Source organism: Ctenopharyngodon idella, chromosome 21 (assembly GCF_019924925.1).
Source record: "Ctenopharyngodon idella isolate HZGC_01 chromosome 21, HZGC01, whole genome shotgun sequence".
NCBI classification, from domain to species: domain Eukaryota; kingdom Metazoa; phylum Chordata; class Actinopteri; order Cypriniformes; family Xenocyprididae; genus Ctenopharyngodon; species Ctenopharyngodon idella.
This window is the reverse complement of record NC_067240.1, coordinates 26,255,041-26,280,961: the sequence shown is the minus strand read 5'-3', so window position 1 is coordinate 26,280,961 and position 25,921 is coordinate 26,255,041. Positions and strand designations below refer to the sequence as shown.

General features: G+C 38.6%; 1 protein-coding gene and 1 long non-coding RNA gene across 2 annotated transcripts in view; both read right to left on the bottom strand.

Annotated features, from left to right (window-relative positions):
- LOC127504122 (uncharacterized) overlaps nt 1-25,921 on the bottom strand; it is a 1,137,365-nt gene that overhangs the window by 850,645 nt on the left and 260,799 nt on the right. The gene's annotated exons all lie outside the window — the stretch shown is intronic.
- spry4 (sprouty homolog 4 (Drosophila)) lies at nt 16,379-21,718 on the bottom strand. Its single transcript, XM_051878548.1, has 2 exons — nt 21,534-21,718; nt 16,379-20,145 (listed from the first exon to the last, which is right to left on the bottom strand). Exon 2 carries the CDS (start codon nt 20,092-20,094, stop codon nt 19,159-19,161), a length of 936 nt encoding a protein of 311 aa, XP_051734508.1. The 5' UTR covers nt 20,095-20,145; nt 21,534-21,718; the 3' UTR covers nt 16,379-19,158.

Below are 25,921 nucleotides of genomic sequence, written 5' to 3'. Positions count from 1 at the left end.
GAATGATTCGAAACAAAAGATTTGTAAAGCTTCGAAGCTTCATGAAGCAGTGTTTTGAAATCGCCCATCACTAGATATTGTTGAATAAAATTGTTATTTTGTTTTTTTGGCGCACAAAAAGTATTCTCGTCGCTTCATAACATTAAGGTTGAATCACTGTAGTCACATGAACTGTTTTAAATATAACTTTAGTACCTTTGGGCGTTTGAAAGTGTAAATTAACTTGCTCTCAATGCAGGCCTCACTGAGCCATCAGATTTTATCAAAAATATCTTAATTTGTGTTCCGAAGATGAACAAAGGTCTTGCAGGTGTGGAACGACATGAGGGTGAGTAATTAATGACAGAATTTTCATTTTTGGGTGAACTAACCCCTTTTCTGGAGTATTTCAGTGTAAATCATTTTGTGCATCTGTCACAATATAATTCAGACTACGAAGAGATAGTCACGTCAGCAAACACACAATTTGCAATTAAGCTGTTTCTTATTTTACATGTGAAGAGGGTGTTTAAATTAAAGTCTTAAAGGCACAGAAGCAAAAAGCTAAACTAAAAAATCTATCATTATAAGTGGGCAGAATAAAAAAGAAAATGATATAAAACCTTTTTTTTTATTATTATTAAACCTCATCTTGCAAGGTATACACTGAAGGATTTTTAATGGCTTTTTTGGGGAAAAATAATGAGTGTTCAAACTTGGCAGCTTGTGTATTTTTAGCCCGTCATATATCATGACATTTGTTGTATCAGGCATCAGGAAGCCAATGTGTGACTCAAAGGATGTTTGTAAAAGTAAGACCGATCGCACCCGGTGTTTGCTCAAGTGTGGTAATCCATAGCTCAGTTTGCTGACAGTCAAAGTTCGTCTTTCTTATCATTGCCAGGACTTCAGTTCCTATAGCACATGAGAGACAGGCACAAAACAGGGCACCAATAACACCCCCCCACTCCTGGGTCTGGGTTCGAGTAGCTTTTTACTTTTAATCAGATTGGCCTAATGCCTACAGGTCGCCCACGCAGCTTGAGCAGAGGAGACAATTGATACATATGCTTGTCCCTTTCCCCCTCCTCCTCTCCGGAGTGTGGCAACAAAGCGTCTTTGTAACCCCAAGGAAGAGACACAGTGGACCTTTATCTGTATGTCTAGTGCATCCAAAAAAAAAAAGAAAAACTTGCAAAAGCTTTGTTCATTCGCCTTCCTGTGAGGTCATACATATTACATAAGGTCTTGCTTCCTGTTGCACTGACCTGGGGATTTTAGGCCAGACGTTGGATGGTGTTTCTCGGCAGTGGCCCATGTCTGACCAACTTTTGTTGTGACGTCCTGTGGCAACATTCAGTACATTTAGTCTATCATACACATCTATTTCCCTAGAGACAGAAAGAGTTCAAGGACTAGTTCACTTGCAAAAGAAAATTCACTCTCACGGGTTTTAAACAACGTTCTACTGTTGAACAAGAAAGCAGACATTTTCAAGACTGTTTTTCATGCTCTTTCCATGCAGTTACAATGAACATTTAAAAAGGATATTCAATTAAATAAAAGCTAGGTGTGTGCCTTTTAAACTGTCCCTCACAAAAAAAAAAAAAGTATACTTCAAGTTAATTTTATTAGGTATACTTAAGTAAAGTTCAAGTATTTTTTTAAGTGTACTTTAAATAGTAAGCACACTAATATCAATGTACTAGAAGTATACTTGTAAGTGTACTGTTTCAGTACTACTTGGGACTAAATTGGCTCACTAGTGCATAAAAGTATACTTTTAAGTATTCTTTAAGTGTATCAGTAGTAAACATTGAGTACACAACTAGTTTACAAGTTTGTACTGCAACTATACTACAAGTGAATTTATAGGTATACTGATTTTTTTTAGTTTATGAAAGAACACTTTAAAGTATACTCTCAGTAAACTACTAGCTAGTTTTATACTGCAAGTATACTTGTAAGTTTTCTTTAAGTGAACATAACATCATACTTATAGCTTACTATTTATATATTATTTTTGCACTTTAAGTGTACTACTATGTTCCTATTTAGGTAGGCCTATTATTTTTTATATTTACTTGAAATATACTTTTAACTCTACCTCTTTCCATTTTAAAAACATTTTATTCTAGCTTTGCATGTGCGTAAACAATCAGTGTTGCCATTTGCTTTCAGTTGAAAGTAGCTAAAACTGGTCGCTAAATGTCTCTAGATGGCGTCATACTGGTGAGTCCACTGATCTATATTAATATAAATATAGATCCGTGGGCGAGTCACGGAATCTAGATAAGGTTTGTTCAAGAAGTTGCAAGATTTGTCGCTAGGCTTTTGAAAAAAGTCTCAAAAGAGCCGGGGAAGTCGCTAAATCTAGCGACAAAATCGCTAAATTGGCAGCACTGTAAGCAATGTTTCTATTGCTTGTTTCTGTTTCTTCTTCACCTGTGTTTTGATCTTGACATTCTGTACTATTTCAGAAGATGCGTAATAGTGCCCCCTACTGTATAGCAGTGAAAACATGGATAGCTGGAAAATTCAGTCAATGTTGGGAAAGAGTAAAGTATATATTTTAAGTAAATTCCTATGGTAACACTGGTAACGCTTTAGATTACAGCCTGGAAAGTACTGTGTAATTACAACGAATTTACAGCATAACTTTCGATAATTATAGTGTAGCTTACCTATAAAGTAAGTACGTGTAAGTATAGGGGAACAATATGTAAAGTCTTGGGAATAAAGGGGTAACAACCAGGAAAATAACAATTATTTATACTGTAAGTATTTTAGAACTAAGGGGTACTTGTACTATTATGATAGACAACAATCTTACGTTTGGGAGCAATTTAGTGAGAACATACACTGATTAAGTTGTTTCAAGGCAAGTAGAAAGAACTATTGCAATCTTTTTTAATACATGGGGACATATACTTTTGTTTCATGTAGTTACAGGGTATGACATTGCAGGCCATAAATTAAAGTGGTGCTTGTTACACTCTTGTTTCATGTAGTTACAGGGTAAGTAATTAAAACAAACACAAACAATCACTCGGAAACCTTAATTTGAAAAACAACTTATTTCAAAACAGATTTAAAGTTACAACACTTCTTATTCGTTTCTCTTGCTTGGCTTCCTCCTCCTCTTGTTCCTCTTCTTCTTTTTCTTTCTTTCCACTGATGAATCTTAAGAGGGAATCCCATGTCATTTGCTATTCTGTATTAAAAGAAAATACAGTACACCCAGAAATGTGCTCACCGTTTACTCATCTTTTACCCTCATGCCATCTGAGATGTATACGACTTTCCTTCTTAAGATGAACACAAACAAAGATTTTTAGAAAAATAAATCATATCTGGGAACGCTTTATAATGCAAGCTCATGTGTTCCTAAGTCGAAGCATCAAACAGCACATACAGCAATAACAACAGTAATCCATATGACCCCAATGGATGAATCAATGTCTTCTGAAGTGAAACGATACATAGGGGAGAGTGGGGTAAGATGAGCCATTTTTTACTTATGTGGTCCTCATGATAAGGGAAAATGAGGCAGAAGTACAATGAAAGTATTTAAAGTAATTTCAGGATGTTTCCTATTATTTTAAATGATCAGAATACATCTATGACAAAGGGTTGTAAAAATATGGCTTCTTATAAAAAAGTGTTCCTCTGGCTCAATTTACCCCAGGTTAGAGCCGAGTCAGTAGGTAGGTGTAAACTGACCATCTAAATGAATCTGAATCAAACTCATGTGAAATTTTAAGGCTAATGTACCTATTTTAAAAACTAATTTAATAATCAAATTTCCTTTTACAAATATTCTTTGTAAAAATATTTTACAAATATTTCTTTTTTTAAAGCTAAATTAAACCAACCAAATGAAGTTGAAATTTCAGTATCTTTAATTGTTTGCATTTCTGAAACAATATGTTGAACACCAAAGATGTAACCTTCCCATAAACAGACTAAACAGAGAGTTTGTTGAGTAAAATTACAATATCACATGACAATAAAATGGTACGGTTGCCAAGATACAGGGGGTGGGTCAACTTACCCCCTGGCTCATCTTACCCCACTCTCCTCGATTTGTAAGAAAAATACCAAATATTTTAAAATTTTAAACTTCTGACCAACTGTCACCTGCGCATGCATGAGAGGGTTGAGAGTTCATGCTTGACGTAACTTGAAGCATGACGTAAGCCTGCCGAGAAACTCACGCGAAAAGTCACGCAGATGTCGGATGCTGTCAGTTTTTTTTATTTATTTATTTATTTATTTATTTTATTAATGCTCACAACAAAATACACTGAATAACAGATAATGATAACGAGAAACAAACAAGACAGAATAACAGAGATGGAAGTTCTCGCACGAGTTTCACATGAATCTCCCGCGAGAACGTCATGAAAGCTTCACGTTGCTCATTACAATATGTTTCGTCGAACGCAAAGTCGACTCTCATGCAGGCGCTGGTGACAGTTGGTCGGAAGCGAAAAGATGAATAGCCTAAACCATGAGAAAATTTCTGGGTGTTCTTTATTTTCTTTTAATACAGAATAGCAATGGGATTCCTTCTTAAGATTCATCAGTTGAGAAACAAGAGGAGGAGGAAGCCAAGCAAGAGAAACAACAACATCAACAACAACAAAAAGGACAAAACGTGTTACTTTCTGTCAGAACTTTAGAATTTGAAATGAAAAGTTGATTTTAAAAAATGAATAAATGAATAATAAGTGTTGTAGACCTGTTTTTAATTAAATATTTCGGAGTCAGTGATATTAGATTGTTTGCGTTTTTTGTTTTTTTTTAATACTTACCCTGTAACTACATGAAATAAGAGTGTAACAAGCACCACTTTAATTTATGGCCTGCAATGTCATACCCTGTAACTACATGAAACAAAAGTATATTTCCCCATGTATTAAAAAAGATTGCAATAGTTCTTTCTACTTGCCTTGAAACAACTTAATCAGTGCACTTTCTCGCTAAATTGCTCTCAAACGTAAGATTGCTGTCTATCATAATAGTATAAGTACCCCTTAGTTCTAAAATACTTACAGTATAAATAATTTCCTGGTTGTTACCCCTTTATTTCCAAGACTTTACATATTGTTCCCCTATACTTACACGTACTTACTTTATAGGTACACTCTAATTATCGAAAGTTACGCTGTAAATTCATTGTAATTATGCAGTACTTTCCGGGCTGTAATCTAAAGCGTTACCGTAACACTTTATTTTAGAGTATTTTAACTTGCTTATTAGCATGCATATTAATAGAATATTGGCTGTTTATTAGTACTTATTAAGTACATATTAATGCCTTATTCTACATGACCTTATTTTACATTCTTAATCCTACCCAATACCTAAACTTAACAACTACCTTACTAACTATTAATAAGCAGTAAATTAGGAATTAGGAAGTTAATAGTTTATATGTGTTCCCTATACTAAAGTGTTACTATTCCTATGTACACTACCAGTAGCCTGCACAAAAATTCAGATACTCAGATTTAGGAACATATCTGTTTTCTTTATAAATCAATATGTTCAAACAATGTAAGTTTATAAGACAGTATGTAAAACTATGTGAAAAAAGTATTTAATATTCTACTCAATCAAAGGGTAAATACAACTACAAGCCAAATATCCTTAGAATAATTAATTATACTTTTAAGTATATCTTGATCAAAATATTGAGTACAAGTATAGGCCAAATAAACGTCTGTAAACTGAGTTTTCTGTCAGTGTAACTCAAAGGATTAGTTCACTTCTGAATGAAAATTTGCTGATAATTTACTCACCCCCATGTCATCCACGATGTTTATGTCTTTCTTTCTTCAGTCGAAAAGAAATTACGATTTTTGATGAAAACATTACATCAACTTACGGAACGAACGCAGCGCCAGTTACATTTTTTCCGTAAGTAGAATAGGGAAGGTGTAGGACATACAGCGTAAGCATTTTGGAGAATGCGGAAATGCGGTTTTGGCGGAGGCACTTAGAAGACGAACGTTTGTTTATATAAAGCATATACAGTTGTATTTTTTTCGAAAATGACAGATCGTTTCGCTAGATAAGACCCTTATTCCTCGTCTGGTATCGTTTAAAGCCCTTTGAAGCTGCACTGAAACTGTAATTTTGACCTTCAACCGTTTGGAGGCCATTGAAGTCCACTATAAGGAGAAAAATCCTGGAATGTTTTCATTAAAAACCTTAATTTCTTTTCGACTGAAGAAAGAAAGACATGAACATCTTGGATGACATGGGGGTGAGTAAATTATCAGGAAAAGTTTATTTGAAAGTGGACTAATCCTTTAAGTGCAATTTTCATTTTTATTTTATTTTATTTTATTGTTTTTTGTTTAAAAGAAGTATACTAATAGTACACTTGAATAAACTTCTTTTTCGTAAGGGGTTGCAAATTAGAGGTCACTGAATTCAGAATGAATGAGAAGGTAAATGCAACAAGTAGCTGATTTTGTACACAAGAACATACCATGTGTACCACTCTCACAAAGTAAATTAGCAAGAGAAAGACTGAATGAATACAACAACAATTTGAATACTATAATTATGTTATGGTTAGAATCATGTAACATCTTATCTAGGAGCATAAGTGAGAAAAACATCCAAGCCTCACTTAAAGGAAAAACACATGCAACATACTGACCATTTCATACCAAGACAGCCAGTCAGTGTTACAACAGTAATTCTTGAACTCTTGCCTTAGAATGTCTCTTGCACCTAAAACAATTTTCCAGGGAGGCCTGAGCTCACAACCTCAGTATTGCCCTGCTGCCTCATAAGTGCAGCAAGCTGACCGATTACATTAGCTAAACTCTGCAGGACAGTGGACCTCAGGAGCTAGAGTTGAGAAACACTGTTCTACAGAGTCTCTCTCTCTCTCTCTCTTTCTCTCAAAAAAGCTTAGAATATGCTACAGAGTGTCTGCGTCTATTGAAGATGGACAGCCAGTGTTAGACCTGTCTTTTGCATTAGCAATTGAAATCTCTTCTTACTACAATTTCATGCAAACACACAACATCACCATTTCCCTGCTGTATATTGCCATACTGTATGAGTACAATGCACTGACCAGTTGTGCCAGTAGAGATGGCCTTTCTGAAAAAGAATGGAGAACACAGTGAGATCTTAAACATTCGGTTTCTAAAACTGGGTTACTAAGTGCAACCTCAAATACAAGCCCTAACCTCAAAAGAAGAGTAGCACAAATGCTACAGAATGTCTACCCTAATGGCCAGAACTCAATTCTTGAACTCGTCAATGTCTCTTGCAACTTAAAATGACATGCCAGGTGAATCTCACAACCTCATGCCCTGCTGTAAGTACTGCAAGCTGACCGATTGCGCCACTTAAACACAGAAGATCCAACCTCCAAGTCTCAATTAATTGAGCACATTCTGAACAGAGTCTTCCAGCTTAGCCTTTAATTCTAAAACCTCAAGTGAGGCTCAAACTCACATTCACATCTTCCTGCTGCGTAACACCTTATAAGTTCCTTCCACAAACTGATTGTGCCACTTGACCAGCAATCTTAAACCTTTATTACAAAACACTGTAGGGAAAAGCCAACTTAAAATGGTAGGTTTTAGAATGAGGCTACTTCCACCAAATTCTTGCTCGATGGAAGATTAGTACATGCTAGAGTGTACACCTGTTTTTTGCATAAACTGCTGAGTTCTTCTTACATCCTAAAACCATTCTCCAGGTGGGGCTCCAACTCTGCTTTGCTTTGCTCCACACTGCTTTTGCATGACTGATTAAACTACTGGAGACGCCTTTATTGAAACTCACCATAAGAAAAAACAAAACCAAAAATCATACACAAGTCTCAACTTTAAAGAAAGATTAACACACATGTTATATACTGACCACCTTGATTGAAAATGGCCAGCTAATGTTACACCTTTTTTCTCATCAGCTCTTGAACTCTCTTCTAATTTAAGATTGAACACCATGAAAAGAGCCCTTGTATTTTTTTGTGCTACAATGTCTCTTGCATCTTAAGATCATACTCTACTTGCGGCTCAAACTCATAACCTCAGCGTTACCCTGCTGCTTAGCTTCTTTTAAGCACTGCGCACTGACAGCTTGCACCACCAGAGCTGCTATCAACACCACAGGATAAAGATCGGTCTAAGATGAGGCCCAAACTCAGAACCTCACAACCATATTATCATATATCCATATTTAATTTTTTTTATGTGAATATTTTAAAACTATATAATAAATATATGTAACAGAGGCAAGCTAGTAAGAGCTGTGCAAGTAAACCTCACTCCCCTGGCCTCAAGAGGCACTAGAGAATCTTGCTCGGAGCGGGGCGAGCAGAACCAGAGGGGTTACATAGGTGCCGTGACCCGGATGAAAGTGAGGTTTAGGGGGGTGAGCATAACGGAGGCTAGCTAGTAAGAGCCGTGTGAGTAAACCTCACTCCCCTGGCCTCAAGATGTGCACTAGCGACTGACGCCAGAGGCTGCGGTCTTTAGCATCCTTGTTAGCACGCCCACCACAAACCAGCGAACACACACTGGTTCGAATCCTGCTTGGAGTGGGGCAAGAAGAACCGGCGGGGTTACATTGGTGCCGTGACCCGGATGGGAATGAGGTTTAGGGGGGTGAGTGTAACAGAAGTAAGCTAGTAAGAGCTGTGCGAGTAAACCTCACTCCCCTGGCCTCAAGAGGTGCCCTAGAGACTGCAGTCTTTTGCGTCCTTGTTAACACTCTTGCATCCCATGCCGGATACACTGGTCCGAATTCTGATCTGAGCGTGTCAAGTAGGAACCAGATGTGAGGGAGTTTTTTTTTTGGGGGGGGGGGTGGAGCATAACGGAGGCAATCTAGTAATCTCTTTAGAGGCTGCAGTCTTTAGCATCCTTGTTAGCACTCCTGTCTCCCATGCTGGAAACGACAGTTTGAATCCTGCTCGGAGCGGGGCAAGCAGAACCGGGGGGTTACGTTGGTGCTGTGACCCGGATGGGAGTGAGGTTTAGGGGGGTGAATGTAATGGACACAAGTTAGTAAGACTTGTGCAAGTAAACCTCACTCCCCTGGCTTCAAGAGTTGCGCTAGAGACTACGGTCTTTAGCGTCCTTGTAAGTGCGCCCGCATCCCATGCTGGAGACGTCGATTCGAATCCCGCTCTGAGCGGGTTGAGTAGGACTGGTTACATTTGGTGCCATGACCTGGATGGGAGTGAGGTTTAGGGGGGTGAGTGTAACTGAGGCAAGTTAGTAAGAGCTGTGCGAGTAAACCTCACTCCCCTGGCCTCAGAGGTGTGCTAAAGACTGCGGTCTGCATCCTTGTTAGGGTGCCCGCCTCCCATGCTGGAGACACCGGTTTGAATCCCGCTCGGAGCGGGTCGAGTAGGACTGGTTACATATATAATACCATAATTCAGTACCTCACTCCTTCCTCAAGCAGGCACTATGCAGTGTATGAGGTGAGGTTTCTGACCAATAAGAGCAATTTCATTTTAAAACAAAATTAACCCAAATATCTGAAAAGAAAAGCACAGATCTTAAGGTCACTAATTCACCCCAGTTCACCCCATTAATAGTCCATGAACTTCCTTTTCACTTTTTGTGTTTTGGCTTTACCTCTGTGTTGCAATACTTGTTTTGTTTTTGTTTGTTTTTTTCAGTGGCCCCAAAGAGTATTTGTACACTGAGATAAAAGCCACATTTAGATGACAAAAGATATCAAAATATCAGGCCATTTTGAAAGAAAGATAGCACATATACACTTTTAATGAAGCTTGTTAGGTTTGTGCTTTAGTAGTAGAAAACAAGATTTACTACACAAAAAGACAGGTTATGAAATGTTAGTGGAACATGTTCATAGTTAATGATGAACAACACCTGTGGTTACTCTGACATCAGTTAACTAAAAGTAATCACAAAAATGTCTCAGAAAAGTAAAGTTATAAAGTTATCTGGTATATAATGTCTAGCAGCAATTGTTTGCAGATGCCAATTAATGCAAGTGTCCAAATACTTTTTGAGAGCACTGTATATTATCAATTGTATCTAACATTATTAACATTCATTATCAAATGTAAAATAAGTTAAAAGAGCTCTGACAATTTAAAACAGATTTTTATTTTATTTTATTTTTATTATTTTTTAAAGTTGGCATGAAATGGAAGTTGTGATAGTCTTTTCATCCCTATTATGACGTATATCCGAGTGAAATGGCTTCTCGAACAAGAAAAAAAGTAGCCCTTGCACAAGTAAGCATGTCATCGGAAAAAAGATGTTGCTGCAAGAGGGAAGGGAAATTATTTAGATTAAATCATTAATAATAAACACTGCAATATTCCATAAAAAATAATAATTGTTAAATTTGATTTCATGGTGACTTTAACACTTTTTCTGTCCTTAAAACACATCTTCTTTATAACTATAATGAAGTAAAAAAGCAATGGTTTGAGGACTAGTTGAGCGGGTTGCAGCTGTCTTCGGTCTGAGTGCCATGCATGTATGAAATGTCTCTGCGGTCGTGTCGGTCTGTACACTAGGGGAAGTGTTTGGCTTTTGACAATGAGCTCCCTAGGAATGCACCACTGCCGAGGCCAAGTGGGCGTGTTGCACTTCTGATATCGAAAGCCAAGTTTGGTTGGCTCTGTCCCCTCTGGCGCCTGTGGGGGGCTGCTGCACTCAGTGGAGGGGCTGTTTTTCACACAGCCCGCAGATAAGCAAGCACTGTGTGTGTGTGTGTGCACGTGTGTATGCTTGCAACAGTACTTGAAGCATGAAAATCTGCAAACTGTAAAACAAAGATAGATTACACATATAATGTTAACATTTAATACAATGTTTCTACATTTATGTAATCTCATTTTGCTTCCTGTTCCTGTTGTCCAGCGACAAAAGACTGGGCTTTGGGAGAAAGGTATTTTATCATGAATGTTGACATGGAAGAATCTTTCCATTAAAACATGGCAAATTTATGGGGGAATTGTAAAGGATTTTTTGTAAGACAACCCTGCTATGCATTTTACAACTCTCTGCATTTGGAGCACTGAAAATCCATTCGGGCTGGGTGTTAGCACAGACCAGGCCTCTGATACAGACCGGCAATAAATGGTGATAAGAAGTGCTTTCCGGAGCAGCGGTGGAGAGGGGAAATGATGCAAGACAGTAGCCCTTTGTTTTTAAAAGTTGCTCGCTTGGGTCTGTGCCATGGAGTTTGCAAAATTAGTGTGGCGAGCTGATTCAAGCTGAAAGACTGGGCCAATTCTAAGGGCCATATCTGTGTCTGGCTTTCCTCACTTTTCCTCACCTCAGATGATTTTATCAGTTTCCAACATTACATTTACATTTATGCATTCAGCAGATGTGTCTATCCATGCGTCTATCTATCCATATTTTGTGCCAAAATTTCATTGGTATTACAAAAAAATTCTGGTTGACATTAGGCACTACTGTCATTAAAATGAGCAAATAAAAAATAAATAAATAAATAAATATACTTAATACATTTGATAGTTTTTGTTTATTCTACTTTATAGGTTGTTTCGATAATGTTGTAAATAGTTCACTATTTGATAACACCATTTAGTAACAAGACTAGCCTTTAGAGGAGATTTTCAGGATTTGTTTTTCTTCTTCTTATACAACTGAGACTATGAGGCTGTCTAGTAGAGACTTTCTGACCAAATCTTAAAACTTGGACTAAGAAGTGTAAACCACTACTTAAGCATTCAAGTATTTAAATTCCCCACATGGAGTATTTGTTTTGGTTATTAGCCTTAAAGAGCTTTTAATCATGTTGACATTTTTATTTAACATTTCTTATTACAGAAAGTTATTCACATAGAAAATACGGTATAACTCAGAAAAAAAAAAAATATATATATATATATAATACAGAAATATTATATATTTTTAGTGGATTTCAAGTATAATGCGTAGGAATGCCTAAAAGCATACTGTAGAGTGGCTAAAACCACTCAGAAAACATTAGCAATAGCCCTGGCAACCCTAGAATGACTCTCATTTTCTTAGTCTAGTATAGTATAACCTTGTTTCAGTTAAAACATCAGATGATTCAAGTTCAGTCAAAGACTCTTTTCAGGAATTCTTTGCTGTACATTAATCAAGTTGTTTCTATCTGTGCCAGTGTTAAGGTAACATTTTGAAATATCCTGCACTTGATGTTCCTATCAATCCCCAGATTCAATTCCAGCAGATTTGCACACACACATGAACCAGAGGAAGTTCCATGAACAGTGTCACCTCCAAATTCCCCCTTGCCTTGCAAATCTCTGAGCTTCACTCTTGTTTGCCTCTCTGGTGCATTGCATTCATATCCGAGCATAGTGAGGGAGGGGTGGGTGTGAGTGGGGGGTGGCTGACAGAGAATGAGAGTAAGAATGAGAGGGGAGGGCATGAGTACAGCACCAGATGTGCTCAGGAGTTTTGCAATATGTCATTCGCAAGAGGACGTTTTCTTGAACCAAGACACCATGGATGAGTTCACTTCGGAAATGCACATGCAAGCCAAGCTCTCGACGCAGACTGAATTGTACAAAATGACTGTCCGTGTGACTTAGCAAGAGCAGATGCCAGATAGAGAAGCTAGGAGAAAGTTCAGGTGTTTGATGCATGCAGAGTTGGTTTAAACTCAGCTGAGCTGGGCCAATTATGTTAAAAACATTTGAGTTTCCTGCTGAAAAATCCAGCAGAAACCAGCATGAATTCTGTGTTGGTCCAGGCTGGTTTATGTTGGTTAGAGCTGATATAGTGCTGGTGGACCAGGATAGTCACGCGGTTCTCAAGCAAAACTGAGCTGGTTTGCTGGTCCACCATCTCTCCTCCTTCCCATGCTGGTCTCAGCATGTAAAACTTACCTTATGCTGGTGACCAGCAATGCTGGATTTTTAGGGTAGGTTACCAGGTTACTAATGTTTGTTAAGATAGGTATTTCTTTTGCTCATACTCCTTCTACCTCCTAACCTTAAGTATTAGACATTGAGTAACTCACCCTGCACAGATGACATGAATGACACATTAAATTATGTGATTTGTTGAGGAGAGATGTGCTATTACTCTTCTGAACAGTGAACAGACTAAATATTTTCAAATGGTGGGCAAATAAATGTTTATTAACAAAGTTGAGGAGGAGAACATTCAGATAATCTACCCAATCAGCGTGAAGAGGCCTATATATAAATAGCTAATCACACACAGTTTCTGCCAATCTCATGTTAATCTTGAGTACATACAGAGTAACAATGCATCCTTCATATCTCCCAAAAAATCTTTGGTATTATCATATTTATAAAAGATAGATACGCTGTACCGAGTATTTCCGAAAAAAGCCAAGCTCCTGGAGGCGTTCCTGCCGTCAGTGCCGTGGGCGGAGCTAATAAGAGTCACAAGCGCGCACTTCATCCACTGTTCCCTTGACGCTGGGTTCTTTGGGAAGCTGAAAAAGGTAATCTTTCGCTCACAACCAAAAACACACTCCTTCGGTGACAGGAGCTGCGTCTCATTTCGGAGGCTGCGTCCTTCGGAGATCGCATTTGAAGGCTGAATACTTCATCAAGGATGTCTTATTTAAGAAAAGTAACAGTAATAAAATTGACTAATATTCATTGTGAGATGTAAAATACTGTAATTTCTTTCTTACGTTGTAATCTAATGATTATTTTTGTTAAATGAGACCGCCTGGATGATGTATGCAGCCCCTGAATTGGGACACGGTCATTGTTGAAAAATCTCTCGGCTTCCGTATCCCGAGCGAAGCGCGTTGATGGGCGTGCTCTTGCTCTGGGTGATGTGTGTGTGTACGCTTATCAGGGAGAAGTGCCTATACAATGAATTACACTCTCTTTTGACGTCATACAGGCCATATTCGAAAAAAACTCTCCGAAACCGGAAGTAGTGTATTTGGCACAGAAATACTATAAAACTAAGTGGAGGAGACTACATTTATTTACTAAATATTTGCTTTAAAAGCTCTTCTGTCATATATGTCAGCTTTCTTTTTAGATGTCATTGAGGCAAAAACATCAATATGCTGCAGTGAAGACATATTTTTGTAGGCCAAAGTTCGTATCACTCTGGTTCCCTCAACAAAAACCCAAAGGATTTTTTTTTTCATTGGCATTTGGATTATTGCAGAAAATAAGCTCTGTGAACAACAAAGGTTTATGATTCTTGATAATCATCACAAATGAACACAGCTTATGAATTTTGAAGCCTAAATACAATCACCAGAAGTAAAAACCTAAACGTAGGCTGTAAATAAACTACACCATGGTTGCATGACTTCAACATCTTTTTAATTAAAAACCTTTTTCCCTGAACGTTTGAGTTAGAATAGTTTGCAAGAACACAACGAGTACATGAGTTTACCTGTTCGGCGTGATGACGTTTTATATTCCTGACAACCTCTGTAGTCCCATTTAGCCACTTGTTAGCAACCACCTTTTACAAGACAAGTAAGCTTTTAAAAATCACATTATTACTGTATTACTGATTTGTAGAATGAAACATGAAAATATCTTGAGCTTGTGTTCACCACAGACCTTATTTCAGGCCATTGGCTTCAGGACGATGGAATCAGAAGTGCTAAAATGCTAATTTGTTTCAGGGTTTTGGCCTACAAAATTATGTCATCCTTGCAGCACACTATTGTACTCACAGTAGCTCCGGTGACATTATTGTGGTGACCTTTTCTTGTTCTGAACACAGCGAGGTTACATATGTAATGCACATGTAAACGAGTATGTGAATTGTAAGAGCCATAATTTGAATAATTAAAATGTAACACTAAAAGCAGAAATGTTTGAGTATATATTTAAATTTGCTTAGGTTTATGATATTTATGTACATTCGTTGAGCACCCCCCTGTTTATTCTGTAATGGTTTGCTCTGTTTTACTACTGGACTGCCTTTAAGCGCCTTTAAGAATTGGCGTTCCCTTTAAAGGCCCATTCACACCAACAATATCTATAAAGATAATGATAACTATATTAGCGTCCACACCAGCAGACAATATCGTTCTGTTTATTCTAAGCGCATGCTTGTCTGTCACTTTAAATGCTCAAGCTCGTTACAGCAGGATGGATTCTGATTGGCTGTCAATGTTTTTATCGTTCATTAGCTGGATAAAATCGTTCTGAAAGTTTCTCTTTGCCCTTGTCGTTATACCTGTGGTGGGGACTCTGCTATTCTTTATTACTGAGAAAGATTTTTAGAACTATATCTTTATCGTTATCTTTATAGTTATCGTCCTTGGTGTGAACGGGCCTTTAGATTAGATTAGACTGATTTTTGACCATTTCTTTTGACTGTGCAAGAACTTTCAGTAAACAATTGACACCTGAATGAAGACCTGAGTCAATTCTTTGCCCGAAAAAATAATAAAAGATTATACTACATGAGTCGGATTTAAGTTTAGGGTCCATTTAAACAGGACTTTTATAATCTGAAATTGGACTGGATTCATTCAGATTGACAAGTATTAGTGCATGTAAACGTACCTATAGAGACTTGGAGGTGGGCTCTGTTGACCTGGGCCAATATGATACCACCTAGTAACTACCCAGAATAACCTAGAACACCCTAGTTATTACCCAGAAACCCTAGCAACTGCATAGCAACCCATTAAAATAACAGTCTCTCCCTATATCCAGGAGCCTGTCCAGTGTTGTGCCAAATTTTGACCCCCTGCCAAATTATACCCCCCTCATTGAAGTCGCTACCTGATTGCCTAATCTTAACCCCACCCCTAATCCTAACCCCTCCCCCACACCTACTCCTATACCAACACTAGGGGGGTAATAATCTGGCAGGGGGTCGAAATTCGGCACAACACCAGGACACCAGATTAAGAGAAAGGTGAATCTCATCCCCCAGGTACAAAGGTAGAGCTGATTTTGATCTTATACGCCTAGAGAATGTTATTCCATTATGTTTTAACTCAAAATATTATAGCATCCCATATTCATGACATTTTCAGTTACGGAGAATTATATTTTTGTGCTATAATTAAACTGTACATAATTACTGCACTAAACTGTACAATTATGTACAGTCCCAGGAAAACAATTCCATACATAGCTGTACTACTCTCATGTCTTCATCATGTAATATAAATGATTATAAAATGATTTCAACGCTATATTTTATGTCCATTTATTTGGAAAGTAGCCAGCTGATCACTATGGCTGGGTTTATACTGCAGTAATAACTGTTTAATTTTATTTCTTTGACAAAAAAGTATTTTTTTACCATTTGAATTTGACCCACCTAATGCATGAAAGTGAAGATTACAACTTGTTTTAAATGTTATATTTTTCATATTTTTCAATAGCATGTTCTGTATGAATGCAGGGACACTGAAGACACAACACAAAGAGTTTTATATTTAACAATATATATTTTCAGATTTCAATGTACATTCCGTTTTGACATACGCTTTTATTCACAAACAAAAGTAGGCATCTAAATAAATACTATATAAAATAGAACTTCAAAATAAATATATCTATAAAGGGACATTTTCATATGTGTGAGAGATTTTTTTTTCTTTTTGCTTTTTTAAACAAAACAAAAGCACATTGCTCTTTTCTTTAATCCTCAACATTAACAATGAAGCCAAAAAAAAAAAAAAAATGCAGAGAGTACAAGCCCAGTTTGGAAGGCAGCTTAAAGTGGGTTAAAAAGAACAGGTTTCTAGTGGCCAAGAAACTGTACCACAAATAGACATCGCGTCCTGATGAAAATATCTCAGCAATGGGTTGATAGAAGGAAGATCCGTGTAGGCCAGATTATTATGCGAACAACCATAAAGTTTGTATTTTACAGCTGTATCTTTCTCTGTGGTCGAGATGAAAAATAATGTGGGGCGAAAAAGCAACACCGAATTGGATGGAATGGAATGTTATTTGAGAGGGATCCCTGTTCCTCCCAGACAAGTTCATGCACAGCAGCTGTATATGTCAATCAAGCACTGAAGATGTTGCACCATTTTAGGAGGAAGGAGGAAAAACAAAATGCTTGGCCACATTTGGTTAAAAACAAAACAAAACAAAACAAAAACGTTACTTTGAGAGTGATGAAATGCCATTCCTTCGGCGAATTCAATTAAATCTACAGTTTCAGGGGCACTGAGGAACCGGGAATTAGCCTTGCCTCTCTCGTGCTAATGAGGCGTGGCTAGCATTAACAGAGGTATTTTTATTGCCTGGCACACTTTTCTAAATCAAGTGCTTGTAATTGAAATACCTAAACACCCTACCTTCTATGCCACAGCCACATAATCTTAACCCCCACCCGCCCCCAGCCCTCCCAAAAATATAATAATTCATTTATATACTTTTGTACTGAATTGTAATTAAATTGTACCATGCAATTTTCAGGACATTTGAAACATATTTTAAGATAGCTAGTTTCTTGAGACTATTTACAAGAATGTGTAACCTGCATAGGTCAAAATCTAAGATATCTATGGTACATTTGCAACTCTTCCCTATGCAGCTATGCAAGCTTCTCCATTCAGAACTACTCTGGCACTTATCCACGGGTTAGATTGCAAACTTAAACTTAAACCCTAGCCTTATACATTCAAGACTAAGAACAGTAGTGTATTTCTGCTTTTCTGATTTGTGCAACAAGTACAAAGGTTGGAGTATGTGGGACTAAATGAGCGAGGTCTTAAGTTCGTTATAAATGCGTGAACCGTGGGTTTGTGTTGAGCAGGCAGAAAACATTGCTCGTGCTCCAAGACTCTAGGAATCCTGGAGCAGCGTACCTTTAAGAGCTTCCTGTCGCACTAATTGGCTAAAGTACAACAATGCATGCCCAACAAACAATTAGAACTAAAAATGGTCAACGCAAACTCCATGGCACACTCCTTTGGCAAAATCTCTATACTCTACATATAACAAAAATATATGTGGAGAAAGCAGTTCGATACTAGGGCACATTGATAGAGCGTTGCGTTTGGTGGTGGTATGGTGCGTAGTAAACTAGAGGAACTTTTTCAACTACAGTGAAACACTTTGTACATGCTACTGTACATAATACTGTGCTTTTGCCTCATTATAATGGTGATACAATTGGCATGTTTAGTTTATTAGCGGCAGAGCAGTATAAGCTAACTTTATAGCTTCTCCTTTTCCCATAACTACTGGCCCAATTCTTCTCATAGCTTATGAATGCTTGGTGTCTGAATTGCTGTGTTTTTCCCCAAACAATTCCACTGCCTGTTTCCTTATCTTTAGTAACCAAACTAGTTCCAAGCTGAATTCACATGCTGTACATAATTCAGATGAACTGATGATCCCTGAGGTCATTGTCTACAACAAATTGAACCGCTAACATTTGGAAGAATCATTATGGAAGTTCATGTATGCTATGGCATGTCATCAAAGGGACTACTTATGAAAGCTATTTGCCGTCAAAAACAAACAATCTGTCCCCACAGAAGATAGAAACATCCTGCCACGCTGTTATGGGTGGTCACCAATGTCTTTCGCAATAGTACACATTGCATTTAGGGACATCAAGGGAACTTAGAATCCTTCAATGAAACGAAATTACCTCCTATGTTTGCATTTCAAACAACAGAAGAAATAAAGCTCTATAACAAGCTTGTAAATGTACTGTGCAGAGATGAAGTCTGGTTATTTTGATTGTGACGTGTTATCAGCTTGGAATTCGCTGCAACCTTTCCGCAGTGCCAAGATCCGGAGAGGGATTGCCAAAGTATAGAGTGTTCTTGAATGGGTGATATTTACTTTGACTTTTCAAAGCCACCCAAAGAGAAAATAAACATCAGAGGAGAGATTGGAATCTTTCAAAAAAGACATTTTGCTCAAATGCAGCATTCTGCGTTAGCAAGTTCTTTTACTAGGGGCTGAAATGGCAAATACTTTGATCCCATGGCCATCATGAGAACCCCAGGAGAAGAAAATGCAGGCCTCGTCCTCTCTGTAGTACTTTATAAACAAGTGAAATAATGATTTGTGCCCGTTGGTCAGTCAAACACTGCTACTGATTTACGCCAGAATACCTTGAGCGTGAGGATAATGCGTGAACCTTAAGTACCATGATTTTGGGAAGTACACCACCACTGGAGAGGGTCCTGCAAACTTTGCTCACGAGTCTCTTTGTACTCTCCATTTCTGGCACACCATCATGAGGCCTGTTTTTCCAGCTGACAGGCCTTGACCTCTGCCACCTTGCAGGTCTGGGTGCTTTTGCAGCGGCAGCCCGGGCGGCTGACGCCATCGTAGCACTTCTGCGAAACCTTGGCGCAACCAGTGGCAGGCAAATAACACATCAGGCAGGGCAGCACCAATGAAACGGCTGCCATGAAGGACCAGCGTGCGCAACAGTTCGAGTGCGAGCAGGAGCACGGCTTGTCAGCACAGGAGCCTTCCTCGTCCTCATCAGTGCAGTGGTAGAAGACGCCCTTGACTAGACACATGCAAGTGACAGAGTCCACTAGGTTCTGCGCTGAGCACAGGCACTCTTGGTTGCAAACCCAGCAAGAGGGCAGGGCCCGAGGCAATGTGCACTCCGTGCATCTGCATTTGCCGCACTTCTCGCACAATGGCACGTGCTTCTTCTCCACCGGCAAGGCCGCCACTGCCTTTATGTTCTGAGTCTTGGAGCTCAGCACCTTGGGTTGCTCTGCACCTAGGGTCCTGCCATGGCCATTGCCAGTAGTGTATGGATCCACAACAGGAGGGGGAGCTGCATGGTCCAGCAGCCGTTGGTCGGAGGAGGTGCTGCTGCTGCTGCTGATGGAGCTGGGCCGACCACTGAATGAAATCCAAGGATGTGTGGTGGCATCTGGGACCTCGCAGCGGGACAGATGTGGATGGTGTGGGGCTCCCAGCAGGACTTCCTGCCCCCTCGTGCTTGCCTTGTGGCTTGGCGGCTGTTGTGAGATCACAGCAGGGGTGTCGATGTAGTCATTCTCCAAATGTAAAGATTTCATTTGGTCAATGGGGTAGATAGTTAATGGGTGCTGGAGCCGTCCGTAGGGAATGCGGCTGTCCAGCAAAGGCTGAACCATGATGGAGGAGGAGACTCCAGGAATGTGGTGAGGAACCCTTGACTCCATCTGTAGGTTATGTTCCTCATATACCAGAGATCAGGTCAGCATTTAGCACTCCTGCAAAGATAGCAGCACAACTTAGTACTGAAAATCACCCTCATGGCACACTTTTTTTTTTTCTTGCCAATAACAAATATTGGTTTGTGTGTTGTAAACAAGTGCATGTAAAATAAAGTGCAAATTGGAGCTTGAAAATTACATAGGGTTAATTGTAATTCGTTAAAAAAGAGAACGTGTTTAAACCTTCACTTCAACAATCAGATTTATTAGTATTAGTTGAAGTACAAGCCCGCACTAGTGTTCTGAAGGGAGGGGCTTATTCAAAATAAAACATACACAAGTTAAGTAAACCATACATAAGTGAAGATTTACAGCTTTTCTAAAACGATTAAGTTACAAGTTGGTGAAGTCAAACCGGGATTATTTATGATTAATTTGACGTTATTACTCAAGAGTCTAAGGGTAGAAATCCTCTCTTCAACGCAGCTGCACGTTTGAAACAGTTAATCCAGTGAAATAATTTCGTTGGACGATCCTGTAAAACATTACACAGGCTATTTGTCTCTATGTGTTTGCTACAGAGCGCTGAATAAAACTGTGTGTGATGTAACAAAATCAACCTGTTGCAGGATTTTTGTGTGAGCTATCTGATATATTGAAGTGGCACAGACTGGTTTCGTTGCGAATAAGGGCTTCAGTGCTTCTCTTATAAGCAAGCTAGCAGCCTCTAAAGTACTGTCGTCTTTTAAAACGACAATTTACATGCTGGCGTGCGTCAATTACAGTTTCATACAAAGCAATCTACGTTCAAACGGCGTTTTAAAGGACTTTTACATATTTATTAGAATCGTCTGTCTCTGACTAATCTCCGTTTAGTGTTTTACGCATTAAAACAGTGTTAATGGTTAAGATGATATAGCGAATGCGCGAGCTGCAGTGAAGCGTCACGCGATGATATTCGACAGAACGCGAACAAACGCTCTGCTTGCGCGAGCAAATGGCACAGAATCGTGATACGCAACACGAAATACTGTTGTTTCTCCGGTCAAATGAAACGACGTGTATACGGTTAACCTAGAATTCTCACCTGCTCTACGCGTACATTTCATTCTTAAATCGCCCACGACCCTGTCGTGGTTACTGTCCGTAGTTAAATATTTACACAAGGCACATACACCTACAATGCGTTGCTAAAGAACGGCTGTATCGGCGCTTTGTGATAAACCAGCAGCAAAACGACTCGATTCGAAACAAGAATATGTAACTCCATGTTATAACGTTGTCTTTGACATTTGTATTAAAGTTGTATTATAGTATTATATTACAAAAAAAATAAAAAATAAAATAAAAATAAGTAGAGGGCATTAGAATATATATATATATATATATATATATATATATATATATATATATATAAACTAAAAACGAAAAGCGAAAAAACTCACTCGTATAAGAAAACAGATCATTTCCTTCTCAGATGAACAGATTATTGCGATATATTCCAATAGATAGATCCAAATAAAGCCACGAAGGAAAAAATCCGGACGACTATCCGTGCGATGTGCACTGCAGTAAGGACAGTCTTCTTCTCCATACGATGTTGCAACTACATGAGGGAAATGGCTTTTTATGAATGGGAGGGTAAGAAACGTACTGCGCAGATGCTTTGACAGATTTTTTTGTGAATGGGAGGGCATTACGACTCGGGGGTTACACTTTTATGAATGGGAGAGCTCCGGATTTTACGGCGCATGCGCCATTTCAAGATTTCATGAATGGAAGAATGGGGGGCTTTTCGTCACAAGGGCAATGCCAAAGCGGATTACATGAAGAAGGCGGCTACAACTGCTTTAATTCATGTTTTCTATACATTGCCGTATGTGTGTCTTCTTGAGGTCCTGACCTGCTATGGTATGGAAATGCGTTCTTTTTAAAAGAAATTTAATGCAACAATTTGAACTGCGTCATATGTTATTGTTTGATATGACGCACTGGGAATGTAAAATTGCAGGATACTGAAGATAATGTTTTAGTCCATAACACTTCCGAGTTTCATCACCATGGGTTAATTTGTAAGCTTCGAGTGCACTTTATCCTCATTTTGGGTAATCAGAAAACAGGTCAGACTCAGGAACAATCGGTATTGCTTAAAATGGGGGAGAAAAGAAAGAGAGAGAGAGAGAGAGTTTAATCGGTCCCGTTTTGATTTCCCATTTCCAATTTGATTGAGCTCGCGCACTGGAGTAGCAAAAACACGTTTATGACGCAGCAGCATGAGGTCATGCAGGATCAACAAAAGAACAGGATGTTGTCGATTTGTAACGATCCCACAAGCAGGAAATGTGTGTGAATTTCCTTTTTAACATCCCCCTGTCTACCCTTCCCCCCACGGATAATTCCCAGCTTGTGGCTTGACTAATGCTGTCAAATGTTAATGGGCAGCCTCTACATTAGCACACATTTCCATGACAACATCTGCTTTCATATTAAAAATACAATCACATTATTTGATGTGCTAAATTTAGGTAAGAAAGGTTTTCTTTATTATTATAGCTTTGTTGTAGGTAGGCTAAAAAAATACTGTGCTAAAATGTAGTATATCTCTCTTAGCAAAAAAAGGAAGAAAAAAAAGAACACTTTCAATATTGATTAGATGGAAACCTCAGGGAAAGAGAAAGAGCTAAATATAGTGCATACACTCTTTGAACACAGTGTGTTCTCCATTTGGTGCAAATGACCACAAACTGAGAACAGGATTATCAAATGGGGCAATTTAACATCTCCAATACACAATGGGTTCATCCATATCATGGAAATCCTTCAGCCTAATGTCATATAAATCTAAAGATGAATGGTTTATTTATTTACGTTCTGCCTAATGTCAAATAAATCTAATGATGACTCACTGATGAAAGGTTTATTTATTCATTAATTTATTCATTCATGTTCTGCTTTTCTGACTTTAACCTTTATGTTTCAGTGTTTAAGGTTTAGATTTATTTTTGTGCAACCATTTAACATTCATAAATAAACGATTATAAATTTAATTGGATTGGTAGTTTGTAACTCCAAAATTTTTTTAACCGCTTAAAGTTTAATCACTTAGAACTTTACTTTGAAAATGAAAGCAGCACATAAATCGAGTATAATTTTTCATCGCTAACTTAAATTTGTGCTGTTGCTTTTAGGCTAGACTTAAGTAGTGACCTGATTTAAAAAGCAGCAGCCTGTGGCCAATTGGGGGGTCCCTCAGTTTCAAGCCAAGCCCACAGGAAGGAGCTTGTGTGAGGGATATATGCAGAGAATGCAAGCCTTTGGAGGTGTGGGCCTGTGTGGGAAGAAGGGGAAGGCCCCTTCTGGTCCCCTGCTGATAGAGAGGGGAAAGCCGAGCTCTTGGTGAGATGGTGACCCTCGACCCTTCTTCAGAGAACTGACAGGAGCGGCCCTGAACTCTCACCCATGGGACAAACTAGCGATGAAGCGTGACCTGTTGCTGGGGGCGTGGACCTGCCATTCAGGCCGCAAGCATTCTGGGCATTCCACGCGTCATTCCCTTTACATAGCAGACTTCCCCCTCCCATGAGAACCCACTCCAGTACCCCATATCCAAATCACAAAGACCCCCCATCACAAAGTTCCCATTCCTCACCATCAGTGCTATCACTGTAAACCTATAATGTTCAAAATAACTAATTGGTTTGAGTAGGACAAACTTAAATTAAGCAAATTAGTTATCAAATTCATATAACAAATTAACTGAGTATTTAGTACTTTCTTTCTCTTTCAAGTTCACAGAAGTGATATATTTAAAGTAAACTGAACTGTTTCATTGTTTTGAGTTTTTATGAACTTATTTCTTTTAATTTAGAAGAACTTAAGTTTAACTGAAACTGGCCTGGGATTTCCCAGTATGCTTTGCCCATGACACTCGATAGGGAGTAAATGCTTGAATTAAGTATTATATAAGATTAATGTTAAGTGGAAGATTTACTAGTGATTAATGTTTTGTTATGCTAATTTAGAAGAGTTTCTGTTAATGTGGGTTTTTGGAGAGTTACCATCATGGTGAAAAGTGGTGCATGTTAAATGCTTTATATTTCTGCCCTCATTCAGTAAGAGCTATACCATGCTATTGTTGACATTTTAGCAAATTAGCATTTTCTGAATTAGCTATTTTAGCTAGCTAAGTTTACACTAATAAAAATGTTCAAATTGAGGTTACATGAAATTTTTAATTTAAATGTATGAATTAGTGTACTCAAACATTTCAAGTTAAGAACAATTAAAATTTATATGTACAAAATAAACTTCGGGCTTACAGTGCAGACACCATAACCTTAATTTCCACACACACAGAAGCCTTTTATAGGAAAAAGCCAGAAAAGAGAAATAAATGTCAAATCAGAAACTAGACAGGACACACAAATCCAAAAGTTTGCCACTGCATATTTTTCAATCTTGAAATCTGAGCAAATAGTGTGTTTGTCAGCCTTGTTATGTGTGGGTTTGCATAGAGGACAATCCCTACTTCCTGTGACAGCAGCTGGTTTTCGGCTTGCAGAACTGGATAAAATCAAAAGAAAAGTGTGAGGCCTGTAATTACATGTCAGCTGTTCTTCTTGTTAAACAACCTGATCTGTATCAAAAGTATCGCAGCATCTAGAGTTTACCATGCTCACATTATAGTTTTTTGGCCATTTTTTCATTGAACAGTTATATGTTGCATATGTACTCTGTCAGGCTTGAGTCAGCAGCTATACATCTGGCCATAATGCCAGTCAGTGCATTTGGGTGGCAAAGTAGGAGGTCAACCGTCATGCTGTCCTCAGCGCTCCTTGCTGACATGAGAATGCCTGACCTTCATTAGTAGTACATCATGGAGTCACTAACAGCAGGGAGCTATATTTGAGACCTGAATCAGCAATGCTGGCCCAAGCAAAGCACAGTGGATCAGCATTATCCATCCCAAGGAGGCCTTTGTTGACAAGCTATCGGCTAAAATAAGCTCCAGCCGGGAGGAGGCACACATTTCCATCAGCAGCCCACTTCCTGTGAGACAGCAATTTTCTGAATGATGAAGGAGAAGCTTGCACACATCCCCGGACATTACTCTAGTTATTTATTTGTTTTATGAATAAAACAAATGAATGATTAATGGGCAGGAGGGCTTTGAGTGTCAGTCACAATGAAGTACTAACATCCATTAATACCCACATCATTTGCATCCTTAGGTATTTGTTACCTTTTTCTAAGTGTTATGACCAGAAATCCCTGATATTTTCAGAGTTTTAGCTGCTTTACTGCAGTTTCCATTTTGTTAATTAGCCCTATTGTCTGCTTATCAATCAGATTAGTGCTGGGGGATCTAGGTGGAGGGTGCTGAGTAGAGCAAGTTTACCCAGGAGGAAGTGCAGGGCTTTGATCTCTGCTAATGAGCTGCCAATACTGCCCTCAAGGGCTACTTCCTGAGGCCAGCTGGAAGCCTGCAAGTTAGGCCACCTGAAACAACACGTACTCTTTCCCTTTCCAAGTGCCCTCACCCCACCTGCCCTTCCCCCCCATTTTTCTTCAATGGTAACCCTTCCCCCAAATTGAACTCTGTGATAATTGGAGATAGAGGTGGGCTACAGTCACCCAAGGTTCTATTGTCCCCAGTGTATTCATGAACTCTTTAGCTAGACTAGTGGCCTGATGTTCTTGGTGACATTTAGCTTGATTTAAATCGACTTTTCCTCTTGGGAAGTGTTTGGTGAATGATGGATGTGACATTCTGTTTGTTCTGTCACTCAAGTTTGAAACGTTCATAATCAGTACTTTGAATTATGAAACCTTC

Coding starts and splice junctions, on each gene's coding strand:
- spry4 (XM_051878548.1), bottom strand. CDS start 20,094: ATGGAGTCAAGGGTTCCTCACCACATTCCTGGAGTCTCCTCCTCCATC.